The sequence below is a fragment of the Molothrus ater genome, chromosome 3, assembly GCF_012460135.2.
Source record: "Molothrus ater isolate BHLD 08-10-18 breed brown headed cowbird chromosome 3, BPBGC_Mater_1.1, whole genome shotgun sequence".
NCBI lineage: Eukaryota > Metazoa > Chordata > Aves > Passeriformes > Icteridae > Molothrus > Molothrus ater.
The window spans coordinates 1025478-1049670 of record NC_050480.2 but is presented as its reverse complement, the minus strand read 5'-3'; the positions used below and the strand labels follow the sequence as shown (position 1 = coordinate 1049670).

At 46.2% G+C, this 24193-nt stretch overlaps 1 protein-coding gene across 3 annotated transcripts in view; it reads left to right on the top strand.

Moving 5' to 3' along the window:
• The window catches only part of PLCB1 (phospholipase C beta 1), a 330038-nt gene that overhangs the window by 255417 nt on the left and 50428 nt on the right, over positions 1-24193 (top strand). For all 3 annotated transcript variants that reach the window (XM_036380013.2, XM_036380015.2, XM_036380016.2), the window contains exons 18-31: positions 531-655; positions 953-1107; positions 2185-2349; positions 2945-3044; positions 5037-5141; positions 5626-5735; positions 10570-10702; positions 11529-11582; positions 12106-12325; positions 15383-15563; positions 17600-17676; positions 17767-17856; positions 19489-19546; positions 20557-20643. In XM_036380013.2, coding sequence (XP_036235906.1) covers positions 531-655; positions 953-1107; positions 2185-2349; positions 2945-3044; positions 5037-5141; positions 5626-5735; positions 10570-10702; positions 11529-11582; positions 12106-12325; positions 15383-15563; positions 17600-17676; positions 17767-17856; positions 19489-19546; positions 20557-20643 — 1660 coding nt within the window. The remainder of the gene's footprint in view (positions 1-530; positions 656-952; positions 1108-2184; positions 2350-2944; positions 3045-5036; positions 5142-5625; positions 5736-10569; positions 10703-11528; positions 11583-12105; positions 12326-15382; positions 15564-17599; positions 17677-17766; positions 17857-19488; positions 19547-20556; positions 20644-24193) is intronic.

Below are 24193 nucleotides of genomic sequence, written 5' to 3'. Positions count from 1 at the left end.
AATGGGGAGAGCTCCTTCCAAGGATTGCCTGCAGCACATCCTCATCTCAGAGATTTGGAGACTCAGCCAGAAGATGTGTACACTTGTCATTTCTGTCCATGTAGAGGCCAATTCTAATCCATTGCAGAAAACCACTTTTTCACTGAACACCTCTCCCTGCTCCAGGGCAAGATTCACTGTTTACAAGCAGCTGGGCTCTGGAAATGTAATCCCAGGGAAATCCCAAAGTAGCAATGTAAGATAAATGGAATTTTATGAGTGTGATCTTCCCAATGCACCTGCCTGTGCTCTTTCCTTGCTTGTTCTGAGTACTCCATGCAGGAACAGCAGCACCTTTAACTGCCCCATATTTATCATATCTCCTACAAAACTGTGCACACCTGGAAGAATGATGCTTGCAGAAATCCAACAAGGAACCCATGGCCATTCTGTAAAGAAGCACCTGTGTTTAATTTAACCCTGCAGCTGCCCTTCTCACCTGCCAGGTGATTCTTGTCACGTGCTGTGCACCTTAACTCCTCCCTGATCAGGTACAACAAGATGCAGCTGAGCAGGATTTACCCCAAGGGAACACGGGTGGACTCTTCCAACTACATGCCCCAAGTCTTCTGGAATGCTGGCTGCCAGATGGTGGCCCTCAACTTCCAAACTGTGGGTAAGTCAAGGCCTGCTGTTCTCTGCCTTTGGGGAGCTGTACATGTCCATTTCTCCCATAGACTTGCTGATTTATAGGTAGGAAAGGTTGTATTTGTCAAGAATTATCTAGGGATTAAAGTAAACTCTAAAGCTGTTAATTGAAGTATTTAAACCAGGCTTGTACTGTTTCTATTGCAGTGAGGATAGAATTACAGTAATTTTTTAAAGTTTTTCTGCTTTTTGAATTTATTATTATTTTATTTATTTATTATTTATTATCCATAAAATAACTCTTTCCAATATTTTTCACATCCAGATTTGTCTATGCAAATAAACATGGGAATGTATGAATACAATGGCAAAAGTGGCTACAGGTTAAAGCCAGAGTTCATGAGAAGGCCAGACAAGCACTTTGATCCATTTACTGAGGGAATAGTGGATGGAATAGTGGCCAACACTCTGTCTGTCAAGGTATGGATGGAGCTGGTGGAAGTGCTCTCATGGTAATGCCAGAGCATGGATATATTCCTATTTCTGTGGTGCAGGGGCCTCAAAAATGACTATACTATGCCAATAAAATAAATTTAATTTCATGGAGCAACATATAATTTTTAAACTTTGCCTTGCATTTTGCATTGTAGGAGAAATCAATATATTTTTATTGTGTGTATTCTTTGCCATAGAAGTAATTCCAGAATCACAGAGCTGGGAGGTGTATGGATTTAGGAGCAGTTTGGCTGTGTTTTTAGAAACAAAGGGCTGGATTTAAAACATGCTGTTGTGAAGTGGGATGTTGGACTGGAATAGCTAGAACACTACATGCTCTCAGCATAAATAAATTTTTCTGCTTTTCTGCAAGTTCTCCAGCAGAACTGTGGAACCATAAATGTCAGCTGCAATTCATTGCCAACTTGGTTTTCCTTGTTCCTTTTTGAGGACCTCTAATGAAGTTCAGGGACTGCCAGGAATCTGCAGATGAAGAATTACCTGCATAAGTGTTCAAGGGGATAGATTGCATTGGCTGTGACAGGGGAACAAATTCACTTGGTGAATTCACTTTTATATCTCCAGCTATAAAACCATAAACTTCCTAAGCCTTTATTAAAACACAAACTTTAAAGATTGTTTTCTCCCTCACAGCTTAAAGCACATATATAATATCTCTGCCGTTTAAACCTCTGTTTCTTCAAGCATTGTTTGAACCTCTTGTTGAGACTAGATAGAACCTAAGAGTTCTCAGGAACTGGGCATACAGATTGAGGAGCAGATCCAAATGAGTATTCCTGCTGAGGGAAGGGCAGCAGCCTGGTCTCAACCACATTATTGCTCATAGGGGAATTCAGGACCACAGGGTTACAGGAAACCAGGCCTCACAAGCTGTTTTGCTGTGTCTGCAGTTAAATATTGGGAGTATTTTCAGTTTATTGTGGGCTTAGTGCTGTTTCGGTTCTATTTTAAATGCCCACTACTGATCATTAATGAGAGCTCTGCAGCCATTCCTTTCCTAGTCCACCACAGCCATCTGTGACGGTGCTCCTTTGGCTTTAGATCATTTCAGGCCAGTTCCTTTCTGATAAAAAAGTCGGTACCTATGTGGAGGTGGACATGTTTGGCCTGCCTGTGGATACCAGGAGGAAAGCTCTGAAGACCAAGACCTCTCAAGGCAATGCAGTGAATCCAGTCTGGGAGGAGGAAGCCATAGTGTTCAAGAAGGTTGGTGTAACCCTTGCTTCCCAAAAGGAATTGTGGGCAGGAGACACTGGGCACCATGCAGTGTGAATGTTTTATTGCACTTTGCAATATACCTGCAGCCAGTATTTGAACAGAACCTCTGGGTTTTGCTCACTGAGCACCTTGGTTGGGCATATCCCAGTCCAGGTGCTTGGAAAACAGTTTATTTTGGATTTCTCTCAGCAAGTGTAGCTCACAAGGGTGTTCAGACACTTGGTACTTGCAGCAGGGCTCTTTTCCCTGAATAATTTGGCCTTCTGAATGGCTTTCCTTTGGCAGCCTGCCAGAGCTTAGGTTTGGAAACATCACTGGCATTTTTCTTCTGTAATGAACTTCTAATTAGTGTACTTCATTCCTGTATTTAGTTAAGGATCGTGCCTGACTGCCCTCTGCTCAGAGACTACTATTCTTAGAAGTTGAAAATAAATCAGAGAAGCTTTTTCATTGGGTTTTTTTTGTTTGTTTGTTTTTTCTTTCCTATGACCAGATAAATTTTAGCATGTGCTCTGTGCAGCCTGTGGAAGGAGCTGCATCATTCAGAGGTGAAATTTAACAATGCAGTAATATTTCCTTGCAGGTGGTTTTGCCTTCCCTGGCCTGTTTAAGGCTGGCAGTGTATGAGGAAGGAGGGAAATTCATTGGCCATCGGATCCTGCCAGTCTCAGCAATCCGACCAGGTAAAGGCTTTTCCCCATCCAGACAGACACTGTGTGCTGAAAAGAGACAGCCAGGCAGAATCCCAGCTGCTCCAGATCAGCAGCCACCCAGCAGCTCATAGCACATGAGGACTTGAAAAACAAAAATGCCATATTTCAGCAGAAATGGAAATTTTGGACCATCCAGGAAAAGCAATGGAATTAAAGCATTGGAGGCGTAGTTGGCACTTCCTTCTCTCCAGTACTCCAATTTCTTGCTCACAGGTTTATGCTAAAAAGTGCAATTGCACACTTTTAAGAGGAGAGAGAGCAGCAAGAGCCAATTTTGATGTCACCTTTGTGAGAATGGGACGTGGTTGGGAATGAAAGTAAAACCTGCTCCTCTCAATGTAACTGCTGCATACATGAAAGACTGACCTGTGTGCCAGCTGTTATATATCTCTGTAATAGCTTTAAATCAATCCAAAATTACTTTCATCCCCATTGCTAAAAATTAAAAGAAAAAGATCATTATTGGCCTCTTCTGTATCACATTATTTCTACTATAGTTAGTGGCCACATATATCACGTTATTTCTATATCACATTATTTCTACTATAATTAGTGGCCACTTCAATGAAAGTTACCTTGTGTGACAACTCTGGCCCCATTTTCCAGGCCAGAGACTTGTTAGAGATCCTGTTTCAGAAAGAGGCAGTGACACTGGCACTTTGAGCAAGGGAAGTGCTCACATTCAGTGCCAGATTCTCCAGCCAGGGGAGGAAACTGAATTAGGGCAAGCATATGGGCCATGAGCTTTGCTCCCTGCAAAAAGAAGAGCATCTCTATCCACCCTGTGCCTTTGTGCCTTACCCAACACAAAACTCACACGTCCCCAGATCTGACAGCCGGCCCAATTGCTCCTGAGGAATCATCTCCACACCTTTTTCATGAACAAACTTAGTTTGTCAGTCCAGCTGACCCCTTTGTTATGCCAGCTGTATTTTCTGCTGGCTGAATGGATGGAGCTGCTGAGTGCCAGAGGAAGGTAGGTGAGTGACTGCAGAGGAGAAGGGGGGTGGGAAGGATTCCCCTCTTCTGGCAAGTGAAATCTTAGCAGAGCTGTTCCCCCAGGCCCATTCTCTGTGCTTTGGCTCCAGCAATCCTCAGCTCACGGCATGTGATGGAGAGCAGCCTGTTGGGCTCAGTTTGTGTCCCTGCTGAAAACTTGGAGGAGGTTGAGAGAACTGAGAACCCTTTGTAGTATTTAATTTCTCTCTCTTCTGAGAGAAAGTTGTATCCTGCTGTCACATAAATGTACAGCCTTGTCACTGTTCCCAAAGCAAGGATTTATCCTTTGCTTGGAGAGAGAGTGGCTTACATCAGCCAGGTGAGGATTGCCCAGGTAAATGCATCCTGCTCCTGCCTTGCGTCCTGGCACTCCTCACAGGGGTGGCTCCCAAGCTGGACATGGCACTCAGTGCCACAAGGTGCTCAGTCAAAGGTGGGACAGCCAGCTTTCAAAACAGTCCAGAATTTCTCTTTTTACAGATGCATTCCTGAGGATGGTCACACAACAGGATTTATACAGACAGCACACTGTGGCCATCATGCCATTTTGTATATTTTTTAAATTAGATTATGTGTGTGGATGGGCTGTTACATCTCAGTTTACTTTGCTGAGTAATGCCAGGGTCACTTTTGAAAATTAAACAAGATGTAGTAAACTAAAAAAATCCAGACATAGGTACTAAAGCAGAATGCATGAAAAATTTAAATAAATTACCATTTTTAGCATTAATCACATATGTAAGAATAAACAGAAGGTATAATTTTGAGCTGCAGTTCCTGATGCCTTTCCAGCAGTCTGTACAGTTATCCCTGAAACCCTTCAGGTGAACCTTCCCCTCCCAGCAGTCCCTGGAGCTGCCTGCTCAGTTGGCACCACACTCTAAATACCAAATACAACAGAGAAGCATTGGAAATGCCTGTGGAGGGGTTTATGCTGTGAACTGGTTGTTCCTTACCTTGCAGGCTATCACTACATCTGCTTGAGGAATGAGAGGAACCAGCCTCTGACACTGCCAGCCCTCTTTGTGTACATCGAGGTCAAGGACTACGTCCCTGACACTTATGCAGGTGACTCTGACTTATCCAGGCAGTTCTCTTGCTGGGGAATAGAGGGGTTAATTGAAACACCAAGAGCATGGGCTCTGGAGGACTTGCCAGGCTGGGATGGCAGTGCTGTGAGCAGAGATCTGCACTGGGTGGAGCAGTGTCTCCTCACTCCCAGGAGATGGCCTGGTTTACAGCACCTTGCCTGAGGCTTAGGGTGAGGGCCAGCTCTGATTTTCAGCAGCCTCCAAAGGAGGAAACAGCCCAGGCACTTGGCACTGCAACACAAGTGAAACTTTGCATGCAGGACACAGGAGGATGCAATTGTTCCCTGGGCCAAGTGCCATGCTCCAGGGAGAGAACTGGATTTTGGCATTGGCTCTGAACAGGGGTGGGTTTAAATGCCAGGCAAGGACCATCTTCAGGGTGTTGTGCCTTTTCCTTAAACCCTGGGTGCCAGAGCCACAGCACCAGGGCTTTGAAACTGAAGTGTTTGCCTTGTTCCTAGATGTGATTGAGGCCTTATCCAACCCCATCAGATATGTGAACCTGATGGAGCAGAGAGCTAAGCAGCTGGCTGCACTGACTCTGGAAGATGAGGAGGAGGTCAAGAAAGAGGTAAGGGAGGCTTCTGAGCCTCTGGAGATCATGCTATGGTGTTTAAAAGCACCTTCTTTGCTTAGGAAGGCAATCACTGAAAATCCCTGATTACAGAACACCTGTACACACGTCACCCTGAGGAGGGCTGGGGCACAGGACACCCCACACAGCAGCTCTGCACTGGGGTGTGCTGTCACTAAAAACAGTGTGATGTGCACTGAGCACCTTGCTGCTCTGAGCTGAGACACAGGAGGAGCTATTTGTGTTATTTGTGTGCTGTGCAGCTTTGCTCTGCAGCACCTGAAATCTCTGTGAGACAATGCCCCTGGTTTTCCAGTGTGCTGCTGGTTCCCCTTGCAAAAAATGACAGCTCTGTGTCAGGAGTTCTTCCTGAAAATACTACAAATTGCAGGGAATTTCAGACTGTCTTTGGAGAGGTCATTCTGCTGAGAAACATTTGCGTATCTCAGATTATGATGTCTCACATGATCCTCTGTGAGCAAACATGTCCTGAGGAGACACAGGGTAATCCTGCAGTGATTGGGAAGGGGCCTCGAGCTCAGCCCTTCATAGATGTGAGAAATGAGGAGGGAGGAGACCATGGAGTAAATAAATAGCCCTATTGTATAGCTGAAAGCTGTGGGAGCCCCAGTTTTAGGTAAGTGTGGTTACCTGCAGACTAAGCTGTGAACCTTTTTGCTGTATAATTGAAGGTGTTGTGCACCCAAATGCACAGAGGTTGTTCTGAGAATAACTGAGAGTTCAGCTGTGGTTCCTGGTGGACTCTGCATGGTCAAACATTCTGTTCCAGACTCTGTCACTGGGGCTTCCAGCAGTGTTTGGGAACATCAGCTTCGTCTGCCAGAGGTGGCTGGGCCAGGTGTTGTGCACACCCAGTGATCAAAAGGCTCTCAGCAGTCTCCAGCTAAGGCAGAGAAATGCTTTTCAATCCTAAGCTGCCCTCTGCTCTGGTGCCTGCCTTCTGCAATCCTCAGATGTGCAAAGCCTCTCTGAACTAGATTTTGTAGCCAAGAATACATTCCCAAAGCAGACCAGATGAGGGAAAGTCATTACAATTCAGTAGCCAGCACTTCACTCTGGGTGCAGTGTCACAAGCTCTGCTGAATGAGGACACTGAAATGCTCAATAGGATCTTAGACATTTATCTAGGACGCACCACACATGAGATTCTATATTAATAGCAAAGCCTTTTTTAACAGAATCCTTTAAATACCTTAGAGGTCATTTTTACTTTTGAAAAACTACAGATTTTCCTGGTATATACAGGCTTATTTGTTAGTTAGAAAACTTCTTGTCATAGAGTATCTTCTGCAGCAAATGGAAGAAGGAGGGATGACTGTCAAGGAGCTTGGAAGCTCATGGGATAAAGGAGGTTGTTTTGGAGAAGCACAGAAATATTTTGTGAAAGAAAACTGTAGTGATTGTGGTCTGTTTGCTAAAAATGTGTAATGGTTGAGTTAGCTGCAGCACCAAGGGACAGGGACAGAACTGCCTCTGGAATTGTCAATCTGAGGTCACCACAGTTACCTTCTATTTTGAAGGCACTTTTTGGGAAAGGTATTTTGGTCTGTGCTTGGAAATCTTGAATTCCCTGACCATGTTCTGTGATGATAACATTTTCCTCATCTGTCAGTCTGTTTTCTTCACTTCTATTGGCCCACAACAATCACACCAATCCATAATTGCAAGTACATTCCCTGGCAGCACAGCTGAACAAACCCAAGTGTGTTTGCCAGCAATGAGCACCTGATTGCACCTGGATTCCCATTCCCAGTGCCAGGCTTCCACACTGGAACTGATGGTGTGCAAAGCTGAGCTGGCTCCCAGCACAGGTTCTGCTCCCCACTCCTCTTTCCTTCCCCTCACACACATTTCTGACCTGAGCAGCTGTCAGAGGAAAACTCAGAGGTTTTTGCTTTGCTCTCCTCTCCTTGGTGTAGAAATTTAAACCCAACCTCTGTGGGAAGTTCCACAGGCTCCTCACAGAACAGCAGTGAACTAAGCTCCCCAGCAGTGAATTGTTTTAAACCAAGAAATCAGCTTTTCTTCAGGCTTCACACGACCTTGTCTGTTAGTGGTCAGTGCAATCACATAAACAAAGAATGCTGAAGAACTGACTGAGGTTCTCTTTTCTGGATTTATTTACAAAGTTCCCATTGTGAGTATGACAGGAGTTCCTGCCTTTACTTTCCTTGGCCAGCTGTTGCCTTCCAGCCTGGCCTGAGAAGAGCTGGTTTTGGGGAAAGGAAAGCCTGCAGTGGGAGTTTTGTACCTTTCAGTGATCACACTGTAAATCTCTCAGGGCATACAGGTAGTGAAGGCTGCCCTCTCCTCCCCTGCCCAAGTGTCCTTTACAGACAGGAGGAGCAATCCAAAGGAATTTGCAGAGAATTCCTTGGTAAGGGCTAATCCCAGCCTGAAGCAGCTCCTTTACTCTGTAGAAATAAGAATAGACCAGATGGAATCCTCTCTGGGTATGGATCTCTCTGCCCTCTCTGGGTATGGATCTCTCTGCCCTCCCTGGGTATGGATCTCTCTACCTTCTATGGGTATGGATCTCTCTACCTTCTATGGGTATGGGTCTCTCTATCCTCTCTGGGTATGGATCTCTCTGCCCTCTCTGGGTGTGGATCTCTCTGCCCTCCCTGGGTATGGATCTCTCTACCTTCTATGGGTATGGGTCTCTCTATCCTCTCTGGGTATGGATCTCTCTGCCCTCTCTGGGTATGGATCTCTCTGCCCTCTCTGGGTATGGAGCTCTCTGCCCTCTCTGGGTATGGATCTCTCTGCCCTCCCTGGGTATGGATCTCTCTGCCCTCTCTGGGTATGGATCTCTCTGCCCTCCCTGGGTATGGATCTCTCTGCCCTCCCTGGGTATGGATCTCTCTGCCCTCTCTGGGTATGGATCTCTCTGCCCTCTCTGGGTATGGATCTCTCTGCCCTCTCTGGGTATGGATCTCTCTACCTTCTATGGGTATGGATCTCTCTGCCCTCTCTGGGTATGGATCTCTCTGCCCTCTCTGGGTGTGGATCTCTCTGCTTAGCAAATGCTCTGTATTGCAGTAGATGTGGCACTGTGAAATAGAAACCAGTTCATGGGAATGTTAAAACTGTAAATTAGAAGGCTGGATTACATCATGTTTTTAAAACAGCCTAAAAGGAAAAACCCTTTTTTTAAAAGGAAAAAATCATGTTTATTTTAGCATTCTTTTAGCATAGTGTGGTGAATTATGGGAAGAGAAAGTGCTTTTTAATGAGATTATATTGCTTGATGTAGTGAAAATTGTTCCTTATTCACTTTGTTATCCTGCCTCAGATTTCTGCTTCAGTTTCTGCAGACAGATGTTTTATGTCCCAGAGTGACAGGTTATATTAATAGTTCCTCAACAAGGTGTGATGCAGCATTTCACAGCACCTACAAACCAGGTCTCAAGAGAAGGTAACACCCACTTCCCATGCAGTGGGGCACAGAGCTGCCAGGAGCTGGGAATTCTGGCTTTATTTGCATGAAATGTTGATGTTCTGCGTAGCAAACATTGTTTTTATTAAACTAATGAACTGCAGCCTGAGGAGAGCTGTGAGGATCACCACATCTGTGTGTGTTTATCACAGCTACAGTTTTTGCCTGTCACATTGTTCCTCTGTCAGAAATGTTGGCTAAATGAGGTTTTTCTGTATTTTACTGCAGTCATTCCTGCTTGGTGTAAATGAAGTTGTTGGCACTGCTTTTCACTTGCATCATGCTCCTGCCTACAGTATCTCTCTGCTGTCACTCTGGTAGGAGTAGGCTGGTGAGACAGGAATTTTGGAATGCACAGTGTAGTGTCAGGGCCAGGCTGAAGGAGCCCAGCAGCAGCACAAAACCCTTGGATCAAAATCCATTCTGCCTCTATTGATGCAGCACAGGTTGATGTTCTGCAAGCCTGGAGTAATCATGGGGCAAAAAGAAAAAATCAACTGTGCTCTCCTGCCTCCTCATGTAATGTGATTACCATCAGAGGAGGAGATGGAAGCAGCTGAAGGAACAAATCCAAAACTTCCCTGAGACACCATGGCAACCAGCCCTGGCAGGGACAGCAGGAAGCAGAAACATTTCAAAATAAAAATTGCTTTGAATGACCTTCTGTTTGCTGAGGGCTCAGTGCCTTCTTCAGTCCTGACGGTCACAGGGACAGTTTCAGATGTTCAGGGTGTAGTGCAAGGCTGAGCCTTCAGGAGACTGGAGAGAAGGAACAGAGTGTGGAAAATGCTTCAGTATTTGGATCGCACAGATGTGCTCGTGCAGCAGAATGGAGGTACTGTTTACAGGTTACCTTGGAGTGTAGTTACAGCAATGTCAGATCTTGGGAGCCAGAGGGATGTTCCTGCTCTGTGGGAATGGTGAAGAATGGTAGTGCTGGGTGTGTCCATGAAATTCAGAAGTAATCTTGTGTACGTGTTTTGCTCACAGCAGGGATTTGGGGAGCATTCTCCTGGCAGCACCTACATTATTTCTAGAAAGATTTTATGGCTCCTCACTGCAATACAGCCTTCACATCTGGTGCAGCTAATATATGTTGCACTAAAAAATGTCCCTGATGAGTTATATCTGCTTAAAATACTTTTTCAGAATAATGCATGTTCCATTTCTTCTTGAAATTTACCCTGCACAAATGAGCCACCTGGGTTACCACAGCTCTTAAGGATGTCTTCTTCCATTGTTTTATTTTAGAATGATTTTTAGATATAACATTTGCAGAATTCTGCATTTAAAAACCAGGCTAAACTGGACCTGCAAGTAAGTGAAGTCTGTTATTTGGGAAGAATAATGTGAATTATGATGTGATTTCAGGTTGACCACGGGGATGCACCGTCTGAAGCCAACAATGAGCCCAGGCCCACACCAGCAGAAAATGGGGTTAATTTCACTGCCTCCCTCACACCCAAACCAGCTACTCAGGTTGTGCACAGCCAGCCAGCACCAGGTATAAAATAACAAACAAAACAAAGGAAAAGAGGAAAAAAACGTCCCATCTTTTCTAAATTAGTCTGGGTAATAATTTTTCAAGTGCTTTGTGTTTAAAGAACAAAGGTGGGAAATTGTGTGTGTTTGTTTTGTTTGTCTAAAATGAGTAGAAACTTTCCCACCACTTTTCTATGCTTCAAATATACAAATATCTTCAATTTAACAGTTGCATTGGTGGTGAAACTGAAATTCTTTATGAGCAAGAAAATATGCTGGGGTTTTTTTGTTGTTGCTGCAAGTGCAGGAATCTCTTGGAATTGTTTTTCAACTGTGCCTAATTCATGCACATGGTGACATCTTACTCCACACTCAAAACCCAGTCTTAGGCACTGGTGTGCTTTGTATTGACACATCTCCTGTAGAAAATGCTTGTTAAACACCATGTTTAGGATTTTATGGCTGCAGTATCTCTAGGCAGCTCACAAGGAGCCGGGTTCATGCTGTGTGCAGGAATTCTGCACTGCCCCACACTGTGTAATGTGGTTGTAGTGTCAGCCTACTGCCACTCACATGACTCCTGTGAGCGGTGTCAGGGAGTTCATGCTCCTTGTCAGTAACACAGCCCAGCTGGGCTTTTGGAAGGTCACCTTTCTGTCCTGGGCCACAGGAGGGAGGACATCTTCATGTTGCTCCTCTCCTGCTCAAAAGATGTATTTTCTCCAATGATTAAAGTCTGCCCATGTCAGGCTGTGTCCTGTGTCACCTGCCATGTTCTAACCCTCAAGCAGCACAGGCATGGCTGTTGTTTTAAAAGAATTGGAATTAAACATCTCTTTTACCTCTAGGTTCTGTGAAAGCACCTGCAAAGACAGAAGATCTTATCCAGAGTGTCCTCACAGGTAATAAATACACAGGTCACACTGAAAGAATGATAAGCTTTCTTGTCAAGAAAAACATCTTTTTTGTGAAATAGGCACCTGGCTTAGGCATTTCTTCCAGTGAGTAGGACTGCAGAAACTCCTAGAAAATGCACATGCCAAGTGTTCTTCCTCAGGGCTGAAGTAAACAGGGTTTGGGCACATCTCATGAGATGGGTGCCAACAGGGAATTTTTAAGGAATTGTTGTGGTTTCATGACCACCAAGTTACCATCTAAGCCAGAAAAAAAAGCAGCATTATTGTGAGAACAGAGGCTGAATTTGTAGTGAATGTAGTGAATACTGGTGGAACCCTTTTGTCACACTGCTTTCAACCCAGTTAGCTTATTGCAGGTAAAACTTCTCAGTTTATGCCATATTTCCTTCACCCCCAGCAAACAAGCAGGTTTTGTTCATTCCTGCTCATGGCAATCCCTGGCTCCTCTGACTGAAATCCTGCACTGCTGGAAAGCTGAAGTGCCTTCCTTTTGTGATTGTCATTGCAGAAGTGGAAGCACAGACCATCGAGGAGCTAAAGCAGCAGAAGTCCTTTGTGAAGCTCCAGAAGAAGCACTACAAGGAGATGAAGGACCTGGTGAAGAGGCACCACAAGAAAACCACTGACCTGATCAAGGAGCACACGGCCAAGTACAACGAGATCCAGAACGACTACCTGCGGCGGAGGGCCGTGCTGGAGAAAACTGCCAAGAGGGACAGCAAGAAGAGGTGGGTGAAGCACCCCTCCTCAGCACTGGCTGCTGGAGACCTTTCCTCAGACTCCTTGGCTTCTTTTGGGGCACAGAAATCGTACAGAGGGGGCAGAGCACAGAGAAAATGCAAAGCAGCAGGTTCCTGGTTAATAGGGGAGATGAGAGCCACGGCTCCATGGTGGAGCCCTGGAAAAGCTCAGGCCACAGGAGAGGTGGAATTAGGGGAAAGAAGCACCTGGAGATTGTAAAAAACACCTGACTGCTGTTAAATCATGATTGATCTGGAGCACCTGGGAGTGTCCTAACGACTGCCTGGCTTTGCCTCTGCAGGATACCCCTTCTGTGCTTTCTCTTTCCAAGCCTTGCACCACCCTCTCCCTTTCTCTGTCCTGATACAATTTTTGTATTAGTGATTTATTAACTATTATTATCAATTTAAATGTAAAAAACTGCAATGAATCCTTACTAACCTTTCCACGATGATTGCCTTGTTCTTATGGAAAGGAGCTGTATGTCAATAAAGATCAATTCATAACTCCTGGCAAAGCATGTACACACACAGAGCCAGTCAGTGCCAGAGACTCTTGTAAATGAACTTTTTATTTCTCCCATTGGTGCATCCTTTTTGTCTTAACAACATTTATTTTTTAAAGTAACTAGATAAGCACCAAAGTCCTCTTAACTTTGACATGAAATTGATGGAGCTGCAGCTCTTAAATATGATGATATTGAACAAACTTTTTAAAAAATTACTTTTTGGGCAGAGATATCAGAGAAAAAAGCTGCAAGCCTGCTCTGGCTGCCAACCTTGTTGATGGTACCTCTAAATGTAAGTGACTGGGACTCAGGCCATGCTTGTCCCTGGGCAGGAGCTTATTCATTTCTGCCTTCCAGATGACAGAATGTCATTGGCCTTAATAAGAGCTAGACACTCACAATATATCTGTGTTCTGCTGGCCTTCACTGCTGGCAGTTTTCAGGCTTCCAGGTTCTGGATTTGAGTGTAACAAACTCCCTTTAATGGCTGGCTGTCATCTGCAAGCCCAGGGATATTTTATCTGCAGTGTTTTCCACCACCAAAGTGGGCGACAGTGGCAGGCAAAACAACAGCACATTTCTGCCTTTCCTCCTATTCGCATTTAAGCAGAAAATCAAGCTGGATGAATAAAATGACTCATTTGTTTTTGAGCAAAAAAGGGTTTGAGGTTTTTTTGCTGTGTTGTGATCTGACTGCAAACCACTGCTGATGTCAGGCAGCAAAACCCTGCAGTCTCCTACGTGGAGCTGCCTCAGTGGTGTCAGAGACCTGGAGTTTTATGTGCAGAAACAGACAAGTCTGGAGGTTACATTTCAAAAAAGGCACAAATATGTTTTCAGGGATTTTCAAGCTTGCAACTAAATATTATCTCAAGCAGCAGACTTCTAATAGAGCACAGGAGAAAGGGGATTTTTTATAATTTTAAATTATTGCTGATGTTATTTGCCTGTAACTGCAAAGTATAAATCACTACCTCACAGGAGTCCCTGTATCAGATGGCCATAAAAATGTGTTGTCTCTGGTCAGGAGCAATCTCTGCTTTTTGCCCTTGTCTAAAACTGAGCCAAGATTCAGTAAAGCCTGAATTGTCTGCAGGAAGTTTGAAATATTTATTTATACACGTGCACTAGTGTTTTGTTGGTGTTGCTCTGAAGTTTCTTTAATGATCACATCCCATAAAAAGCAGCCAGTATTTCAGCCAGTGTTTAGAAATAGGCCTGATTCCTTTTTCCCAGAAATACAAGAGAAATGTCAGCTTTAAAATATGTGTTGTGCAATGGCATCAAATGCTGACTGTAATATTCATTCATGCTGTCTTCTGGCTCTGCAATGTTTAAATTACCCTCACCCAGCACACTTAACCTCTTAGCAGAATATTCAAACACAATCAAAGCACAAGAAATAAAAGGAGGCTACCTTGGCACTGGTGTCCTCGGAGGGATGAGAGCAGGATCACATTATTTCAGGAGAGGTAACTCTGAGTGACAGCAGCTGCACACTTGAACCTGGGAGAGAGGAGAGGCAGAGCCAGCTCTCTGCATTGGAGTCTCTGCACATTTCTGAGGAGCAAACTCATTTTTCTCCTGTGTCAGCCCTCCCTGTTCAAGGTTTTGTTGTTTTGTCCATCTCCTGCGCTGTTCTGACGTTTCCCAGGCAACTGATTTAGCACCTGAGCATGGCAGCAAATACAGCAGCAGGGCAGGGACACAGCAGCATCTCATTTCTGTAATGTATTTTCCTTGGGTTTCCTTTAGTGCTGGCCTCAGAGTGATACTGGATTTGCTGCTTATTTTTCTCTTGGGCACTTTAGTGTCATCTCCTTTCACAGTTACATCTGTCCTTCCTTCTGTCTTAAGAAAGAGTAAAAGAGATCCAAACTGTTCCTTAGTGTTGCTTTTTAGCTTCCTTCCTGTGTTTCTGCCTTGCTCCTGGGAGCTGCCTGTGTGAGGTTTGCTCCCCACTGGGGTGTGAGCTTTCCTTCTGAAGGCAGCAGCCCAGGGAGCACTTTGCTGTGTGTGCTATGCATGGCATTTCCTGAAGGGGGGACAAAACACCAAATAAAGGGATGTTCCTGCCATGGCAAGCATTTGGTAAATGCAGATGTAACATTCAGCTTTTAAATTTATTGCTCAGTGCGTGCAGGGATGACTTTGTTTGCAAAATACTCAGCATTCACCCCTTCTGCTGAAGGCTCTGCAGCTTTGAAGTTCAGGTTATGTCTGGAAGGGGGTAAACAAGTTCCATGGGAAGTCTTGGCACTTGCCTTTATAGCTCACTATACAGAGTCTGGTTGCCACCACCCTGGTGGGTCAGTGGGATGAGGTTTAAAAGATGCAGCCATCCCATTAATAAATCATTAATGACTTCTCTTTAATTAAATGCTTGCCCTTCCTAGGGCTAGAATCACCCATCTTCTTGCTGTGTGGTGCTGAGGAGCTTGTTAACAGGCTCTTCATGAAGATGTGCCTTCAAGAGGCAGATGGAGCCGCGTGGAGGCAGGGTTGGTGCCCGGTGACCTGTGCTGTGTCCCTGCAGGTCTGAGACCAGCAGCCCTGACCACAGCTCCTCCACCATCGAGCAGGAGCTGGCTGCCCTGGACTCTGAGATGACCCAGAAGCTGGTGGAGCTGAAGGAGAAGCAGCAGCAGCAGCTGCTGAACCTCAGGCAGGAGCAGTACTACAGTGAGAAGTACCAGAAGCGGGAGCACATCAAGCTGGTAGGTTTGAGCTCAGGGGGGGCACTGGGGGCACCAGGACAAGTTCTCATCAGCTGGGGCTTCCTCCTGCCTGGGGTCCCTTCCAGAGCCCCACTTCTCTGCTCTGCTGCAGCTCCAAGGGGCTGCTGGGTCACTGTGCCACTTCCAGCAGCTTGGAGGGCTTTGGGTGCAAGGCACAAAGGCAGCAGCAGCATTGTTGCTACCTCTGGTTACATAGCTCTCATTTTACTGCAGCTTTTGGATGAAGTTCCTGTTGTGTTCTGCCACTTTTCCAAACCTGCAACGCACAAGGAGGCAGGATTAGCCAGAAAATAAATTGAAACACCATGAAAATAGATTGAAACGTTCCCCAGGACAGAGGGTTGTGCCAAAGAGTGTTCCTGTGACAGATGAACACTCTGAGGGGATGCAGGACATCTTCTGGGTATGGTGAAGAAATATTTTGCATTCATTGGTCCAAGTCAGCTTTGTTTTTACAGCTGGAGTTTGGCTGACAACTGCAGCAGGATCATAGGCCCTCTGAGCTGAAACAGAGAAGTTGGGCAGATGGAAGCTGATGCTCATGGATATTAGGCAGAAATGAACATTTTTAAAGGGTTTTAGGGGAGTGCAAGCTGTTTCTCAGCTCCACACAACCCCCTCTTGCAATTTTTTCTATTACCTGATGTTTTGCCTCCCTCTTGTTGGGTGAAGTGATTTGTCTCCTCTGTCCTGGCAGCCACAAAGAGCAGGTAAGAGGAGTGATTTGTGATCTGTGTGCCCTGCACAGGCTGATTTCCATGGTCCCAGCACAGAGCTGGGATGTTTGTCCCCATCCCTGTGTGAGTCACAGTGCTCCAGGGTGGGTGGGTGGGTGTATGTACCCACCCCTGGGGGACAGTCCCCATCCCACTGACAGCTGCTTCTCAGAGATTTGGATTTTTATAAAAAAGAACCATTCTAGACCCACATAGTTGGCTTTATCTCCTGAGGGAACTCATTTCTCATTCTAGAATGGGGAATGGCATTTCTCAAAGCCAAGGTACATTTCTGCCATTATCCTGTTGGGTGCTGGCACAGTAAATTCATTTTTTAGCACAGAACTTTTGGGCAGGTTTCCCTCTGAGCTGTGCAGGAGTTAATATACCAATTCAAACTTGCCTTTTGAGCTGAGAGATTCTCTCTGATGGCTTTATTTTAGAGGAGAGCCTATTGTTGGTACCTTTCTGCTTTTATCTAAGGAATGAAAAGTTGGATTGGACCAGCTATGCCTTGTTATCCACTCCTGGTTCATCACCCTGGGAGGGTGATTTTACAAAATCAGACTTAGCCTAAAAGGGTGATCAAACCAAGAGGGCCCCAATTCCCACTTTATTCCCTGAGCCCTGCCCACAGCTCCCCTCCTGTCAGCATCCCCAGCACAGCTGTGCCTTTTGTTACTGCTTTGGGCACCAAGGAGAGCAAACCCACAGCAGATTTCAAACAGTGGCTCAGAGATTTTTTCCTTCTGTGAACAAAATGTAGGTTATGCTTCTCTGTGCTTGCCTTTCATACCCGTCATGTCTGATTTTCACCATCCCCCTGACCACCCCAAAATCCAAAGCATTCCTTGTAATAACCCTCATTACAGGAGGAACATTTCAGCCCTCACAGAAAAACTGGATGTTCTGTGACACAGGAACTCACTTGGCAATTAGCATTGTGTAAATTCCATTTGTGACCCCTTATGTTTTTTCACAGGCATTTTCATTCCTAGCAAAGGTAAAATACTTGAACTATATTTTGGGTTTACATTTAATGTTGTGAAAGTGTGTCACCTCGATGTACAGAGCAGTAGCAGTTTCTGGGTGAGTTGGACATGCACCATTCTGGCTGAACTCCACAAGCTGATAATGTGTTTACACTGATAATGATGTTTGCTGGCTTTTGATCGTTGGTAATTCATCTGGGAATGGTGTAACACTTCCCTGTCTGCTGCAGGCTTTTCAGGAAATTTAGCTGCCTCTGTGATGTTTAGCTGAAAATATGTATTTTTATTTTGGGGGGTTTTTTCCCAGCTAATTCAGAAGCTGACAGATGTAGCAGAGGAGTGTCAGAACAACCAGCTAAAGAAACTGAAAGAAACATGTGAAAAGTAAGTGCTGTTCCCTTTACCACTGGTTGCTGCTCCTTGTGGGATTTGTTTAGATACTTTTTGTACTCCCCTTTATTTTTTATGCTTTAGAGAAAAGAAAGAACTGAAGAAAAAAATGGACAAGAAGAGGCAGGAGAAGATCACAGAAGCAAAGTCCAAGGATAAAAATCAAATGGAAGAGTAAGTAAATCCCTGGATCCATATCACTGCGCAGGATTTTTCACAGCTGGTAAATCTAAGGAAGGTCTTGACCCTAAATCCAAGGCAGCCTTCAGTCAGACCTCCCCAGAGTCCTTTCCCTGATAATAATTTCATTTCCTGGGGCTGATCCAATCTCCTGTTCACGAGCTTTACTTCAGAGCAGTTAAAAATACAAGAGGAGCAAACAGAACAAAACAAAAAAGGAAACCCTCTAGTGTTTGAGTTTTACCATGTAACAAAGGCACAACTGTGCTTGGCTTTCTGCAGGTGAAAGGGTTTTCACAGGGTCTGGAGCCTCTCAAGAGAGAATCTCTATTTGGTAGCCCTGAAAGGAAATCACAGACACACACAGTGAAGGGTTTCAGGTAGTTTCAGGATCAGCACATTAAAAATATCAATAAACATCCTATTAAAAAAAATAAAGATGAGAATAATTTATTATAAAAATGAGGAGAAATAGTTAACATAGTTAGAGCTGTTCAGAGGGCATGGAATTCATTTTAAAGAAAGCAGCTGGCCATTACGGAAATGCTGCAGCAGTAAAAATCAATTGCAGGAGGAAATGATTTGCTGAGAGGTAAATGAGGCACTGGTGACAAAGGCTCAGGGACACAAAAGTAGCAGTTCTTTTCTCTTTCCCTTTTTTCCTCATTTTTCCCAAGGACTTTCCTCTGTCAGGCTTTTCCAAGAGCCCTTGAGAGAGGTGAGATGGGAACCCTATTGAAAGTCAGCTTTCCCCTGTGTGTGCCACAGCCTGTCCTCACTCTGGGAGCAGGGTGTGAGACCTTCCTCCTGCTGAATCCCTTCTGAGTCACTCTGGCTCCACTGCTGCTCATCTAAAGCTTCTGCATAAATTTGGGATGGAATATTACAGAGAGAGAATAATCAATTGTTTTAGTTGTTCTTGATTTGTTGACACCCACCCAGGGCTTGCCTGAATCCTCCTGATTTTAGTGCCACCTGAGGGGCAGTGCACTGCTCCTGACTGAGGCAATCAGGATTTGGGGTGACTGTCCTGAAACAGATCAACTGCAGCAGCCACAAATTGTTATTGTGTGTGCATTTACCCCTCTGGGGGTTCTTGGGCTCAGCCTTTGACTGAGGCTTCCCAGATGACTCTCTGAGTGTGCCACAAAGCTCAGTTTGCCTAAACCCAGCTCTGTGGGGGCCAGGCTGTGCCTGCCCTGCTCCCCTGGGAGCTTGGTGCCAGTGTCAGCAGCACAGCCTGCCCTGGCAGCACAGAGGCTGCTGCTCTGCCACAGCGTGGCACTGTGCCCCTGCTCACAGCTCTGCAGCTCCCAGGCACGCTGGGCACTGTGGCAGCACCTGGAAAACACAGCACCATCCCCTGGGGAGGAGCAGGGGCTGGTGTGGGGCACGCTGAGCCCTTGGTGCCATAAAGAGCAGCTGGCACAAGGACACGATCTGGGAGTGCGGAGAAGGAGATCAGGCAGGTCCTTGAGCATGGCCTGGGTGAGGCAAAGAGCTCAGGGAGGCAAAAGCCATTGTGTGGGGTTTAGCACAGTGGGTTGTGCTGCTGGAATCATGCAGTAATGCTGGAATCATGCAGTAATGCTGGAATCATGCAGTAATGCTGGAATGCTTCCCCAGGGAGAAGACGGAGATGATCCGCTCCTACATCCAGGAGGTGGTGCAGTACATCAAGAGGGTAGGTCAGGCTCTGCTGCTTCTGGGGCAGGAAAGGGCACCTTGCACCTTCTAGCTTGGGTTCTACTGCAGGTTCTGGGCTTCAGCAGGAGGATTCTGCGCCTGCTGGCTTCCAGCAGATGCACTGTAGGCTCTGCTTCCCATTCCAGGTAAAGGAAAGCTGGGATTCCAATTAAAGGAAAACTGGGATTTCAGTCAGCCCCTCATTAATTGTTAGTCAGCATTTGGGGGATGGTGCTGAGGAGAGAAGAATTCAATGCAGTTTCATCTCTGAATATCCTGTGTGTATCCATGGAAAATGCACCTATTTTTTTTAATGGGCTTTCTGGCTCACAAATGCAAAGATTGCATAAGGAAAGTCAATGAGCATTTAATTGCAGAGTATATCTAACTTTAATTGCATTTGTACAGTTACTGAAATGTAAAAAGCACTCTGTGAGTTCTGTAAACACCAATTAAAGAATTCTATTACAGTTGTTAGCTTTTCTGAAGCTACAGGTGGTTCACACCAGGATGAAATCATGCCCTGCAGTGCTTTGGGGTGTAAAATCACTATGGAACGTGTGCAGCCATTGAATTCTCCTCTTGATTTCAATGCAGAGATAGTTAGGTTCTAAAGCTGGCCCATTTTTACTTGGAAGAGCCTTAGACTTAGGAAGCAACCTGAAGAATTAAGTAAATTAAGTAGGTTTTGTTTCTGAGGGTGTTACTAAGTGAAGCCCAAAATTTGTAATTGAATAACATTAGAAGTCTGAAGAAAGTCCTTTAGACATTTCTGATCCTGAATGCTGCATGTGAAATGTGGTGTTCCATGTCCACGCCTGACTGTTGAACAGCTGTGCTCAGGGATGCTCAGGCACTGCTCTGTAATTTCTGCCATTTCAGCTTGGAACTGGTCACAGATTTAATGGCAATGTCTCAATTCTGATGGGTGGAATGTTTGTTGGGGAGGAGGTGGGAGAGTGAGGATGTGCAGTCCACAAACAAAGATTCTCTGCTCTTTTCTGACAGCTAGAAGATGCTCAGAGCAAAAGGCAGGAGAAACTTGTAGAAAAACACAAGGAGATCCGCCAGCAAATACTGGATGAAAAGCCCAAGGTAAAGAGTTTTTGAACATATGTTACACTGCTAAAATTGTCCTTCAGGAGAGAAGGAGCTCTGGCAGCAGGTAGGATGATGTTTGAACGTGAGAGAAGCCAGTGAGAGCATCAGAGGCACCCTCAGTGACAGCAGGGTGAGAGGAGGCAGGAGCAGCCCCTCCCCTGCAGATCTCCTGATGTGAGGGCTCTTTCCAGCACCCAGGCTGCTCAAAAGCTGGCACTGCAAAAGGTGCTGTGACCAGCAGAGTGTGCCCTTCCCTCCCCTGTGCCTGAGCTGCACAGAAGCAAAACACAGTTCCCATTGGAAGGAAAAGAGATATCTCCTTAGCATGCTGCCCCAGTCCTGCTGGCATCCCCAGGATGGATTTCTGTGGGACACAAGGAGCTTTTTCACAGGAATAGTGCTTTACATTCCACATTGCTTGCTGGATTGCCTCTCTTTGGTTTTATGCACTGCATCCACATGTAACATTTTGAAATGCAAGTTTTGGTCCTTAGGCCTGGGGCTCTCTCTTGCTCCAGGTGGAGCTGGGGCAGTTTTGCCCACAGTTCCAGTGGAGAAGGATCAGAGTGCTGCACCTGATCTCCTGCAGGAACATCTAGCCCTAGTCACACTTGCACATGGAGGGAGACTTGTGTTCAGCAGGGCTCATGGCCAGGTGTAACTCCTCCCAGCCCACTGTGTCACGTCTGCTTTCCTTGTTTCTGCTCTTGCTCTGTCCTTGGCTCAGTTCCCATTCCTTGTCTGTGCCCACAGCCCCAGTGTTTCTGTGCCTGAGCTACAGCTGCAATTCTGGCACTGCCTGGGAGTTAATCAGTGCTGCCATGGCATCTCTGGGAAGCAGCAGAGAATAAGTTAGGCTAAGGGCTGGATAGTCAGAAGTTTACAATAGCTTGGGAAAATAAAAATATTTGCATTTCCAATTTTCTACTCATGTTTGTAAAATGGTGTTTACAAACAAGCTGGAACTTTTTGGTGTTGTGGGCATCTTGTGGATGTAAAAAGTACAGATATTGTACTGTTTGGTGCTATAGGACCATGAGTTTATCAGGCTTGTGAACTGGAATTTAAACACTGAAATTTAAAATGCCAGAGAATAATCAGATAGTGCTTCTAGCACTGGATCCTTGGGCACTTGATTATTCTGTTTGGCCATGCCCTTCCTTCTTTTTTTTCTTTAATTTTTATTTTTAATTTATCCATGTACTGAGGAGTAGCATAAAGCACTGGAAATTTGTCACTGAGGACTTGAGCTGAATCTGGAAAGGTGCTGGGGCAGCCACGTTTGACTCTTGGATCAGTTCCCTCTCTGCCCAGGGCTGGCTCCTGGCACAGAGCAGCTCCAGATCCCTGTGGGCACAGGGCAGCTCCAGGGCAGCTCCAGATCCCTGTGGGCACAGGGCAGCTCCAGATCCCTGTGGGCACAGGGCAGCTCCTGATCCCTGTGGGCACAGGGCAGCTCCAGGGCAGCTCCAGATCCCTGTGGGCACAGAGCTCCAGATCCCTGTGGGCACAGGGCAGCTCCAGGGCAGCTCCAGATCCCTGTGCCCCTGCCTGTCCCTCCTCTCAGGGCTGTGCTCACAGGGCCTGGCTCCAGGGCTTTTCCCTTTCCCCGCACTGAAGCAGGCACCAGGCTCAATTTATGGTGCTGGTGCCTCCTGCTTGCATGAGAGGCTTTAGGAAAACATAATTATTCATTTTATTAAGTCTCTTTTTATGTTTTGCTCCGTGTCCATATTTCATTGCCATATTTGCCTCCTCAGTGCCGGGGTGGATGATACAAAATAGATCAAATGATTTCCCAGCTGAGCAGAGCTGATGTGTTTTCTGCAGGCTGCAGCCTTTCTGGGGGCTGCTTTTCCAACAGCCCAGCCTCTCCTGCTTCAAACACCCACTGAAATTTATGCTGGCTGTGTTAAAAGGCTTTTCTGGCAGCATCAACTCAGCCCCAAACAAAGACTTTAATATATTAAGAGGGAAAGAATTTTCAGTGTTCTCACCAGTAATTCCACTGGAGACAGATCTGCTGTCATCCATCAGTGCTGCTGGGTTATTTATTAGTGCTCACGCTTTATTGTTGCACTCTGACTCTGCTCACAGCCCTTTCCCAGCCAGGGAGGATGTTGTGGCACCCAGTGTTGCCAGCACCCTGCCACAGCCTCTCCCATTTTGTTGGCTTTTCTCAAACTATGAGTTAGCAGCTTCCTCTCTTGTGGTATGTGCAGGGCACCAGGAGAAAATGTGCCTTGGAGTGCTGTTGTTTGAGAAACTGCACAACCTGGATGCAGAGTAGTTCCCTGTCCTGGAGGCTGCTTTGGTTTGTTTTGTTTAAAATATCACAGGGCTAGCTGAAAGTGCTTACCTCAGGACTGATTTATAGCCCAAAGCCCTGCCTCTCCCTCACATGTATCATTTCTTTCTAGTGTTTGGATGTGAGACTGTTTTGCAGGGCTTCCATTTGCAGGGCTATTGTATAAGAAAGAGCTTTTTTTGCTCCTGTGAGAGTTTGGAGACTTCCTGAACCGGTACTTTTAGGCACAAGGCTGGAAACAGCTCCTTGTGGTGCTGCAGGAGCCAGGGCAGGGTGGGCTTTAGTGAGCTCGAAGGTGGCTCTGTGTGATGGCAGTGACACTGCCCTGTGTGTGTGATGGCAGTGACACTGCCCTGTATGTGTGATGGCAGTGACACAGTGCCCTGTGTGTGTGGTGGCAGTAACACAGTGCCCTGTGTGTGTGATGGCAGTGACACAGTGCCCTGTGTGTGTGATGGCAGTGACACAGTGCCCTGTGTGTGTGGTGGCAGTGACACTGCCCTGTGTGTGTGATGGCAGTGGCACACTGCCCTGTGTGTGTGATGGCAGTGACACAGTGCCCTGTGTGTGTGATGGCAGTGACACAGTGCCCTGTGTGTGTGGTGGCAGTGACACTGCCCTGTGTGTGTGATGGCAGTGGCACACTGCCCTGTGTGTGTGATGGCAGTGACACAGTGCCCTGTGTGTGTGATGGCAGTGACACAGTGCCCTGTGTGTGTGTGATGGCAGTGACACACTGCCCTGTGTGTGTGATGGCAGTGACACAGTGCCCTGTGTGTGTGGTGGCAGTGACACACTGCCCTGTGTGTGTGATGGCAGTGACACAGTGCCCTGTGTGTGTGGTGGCAGTGACACAGTGCCCTGTGTGTGTGATGGCAGTGACACAGTGCCCTGTGTGTGTGTGATGGCAGTGACACACTGCCCTGTGTGTGTGATGGCAGTGACACTGCCCTGTGTGTGTGATGGCAGTGACACAGTGCCCTGTGTGTGTGGTGGCAGTGACACACTGCCCTGTGCGTGTGATGGCAGTGACACTGCCCTGTGTCTGTGTGATGGCAATGACACAGTGCCCTGTGTGTGTGATGGCAGTGACACAGTGCCCTGTGTGTGTGATGGCAGTGACACAGTGCCCTGTGTGTGTGATGGCAGTGACACAGTGCCCTGTGTGTGTGATGGCAGTGACACAGTGCCCTGTGTGTGTGATGGCAGTGACACAGTGCCCTGTGTGTGTGATGG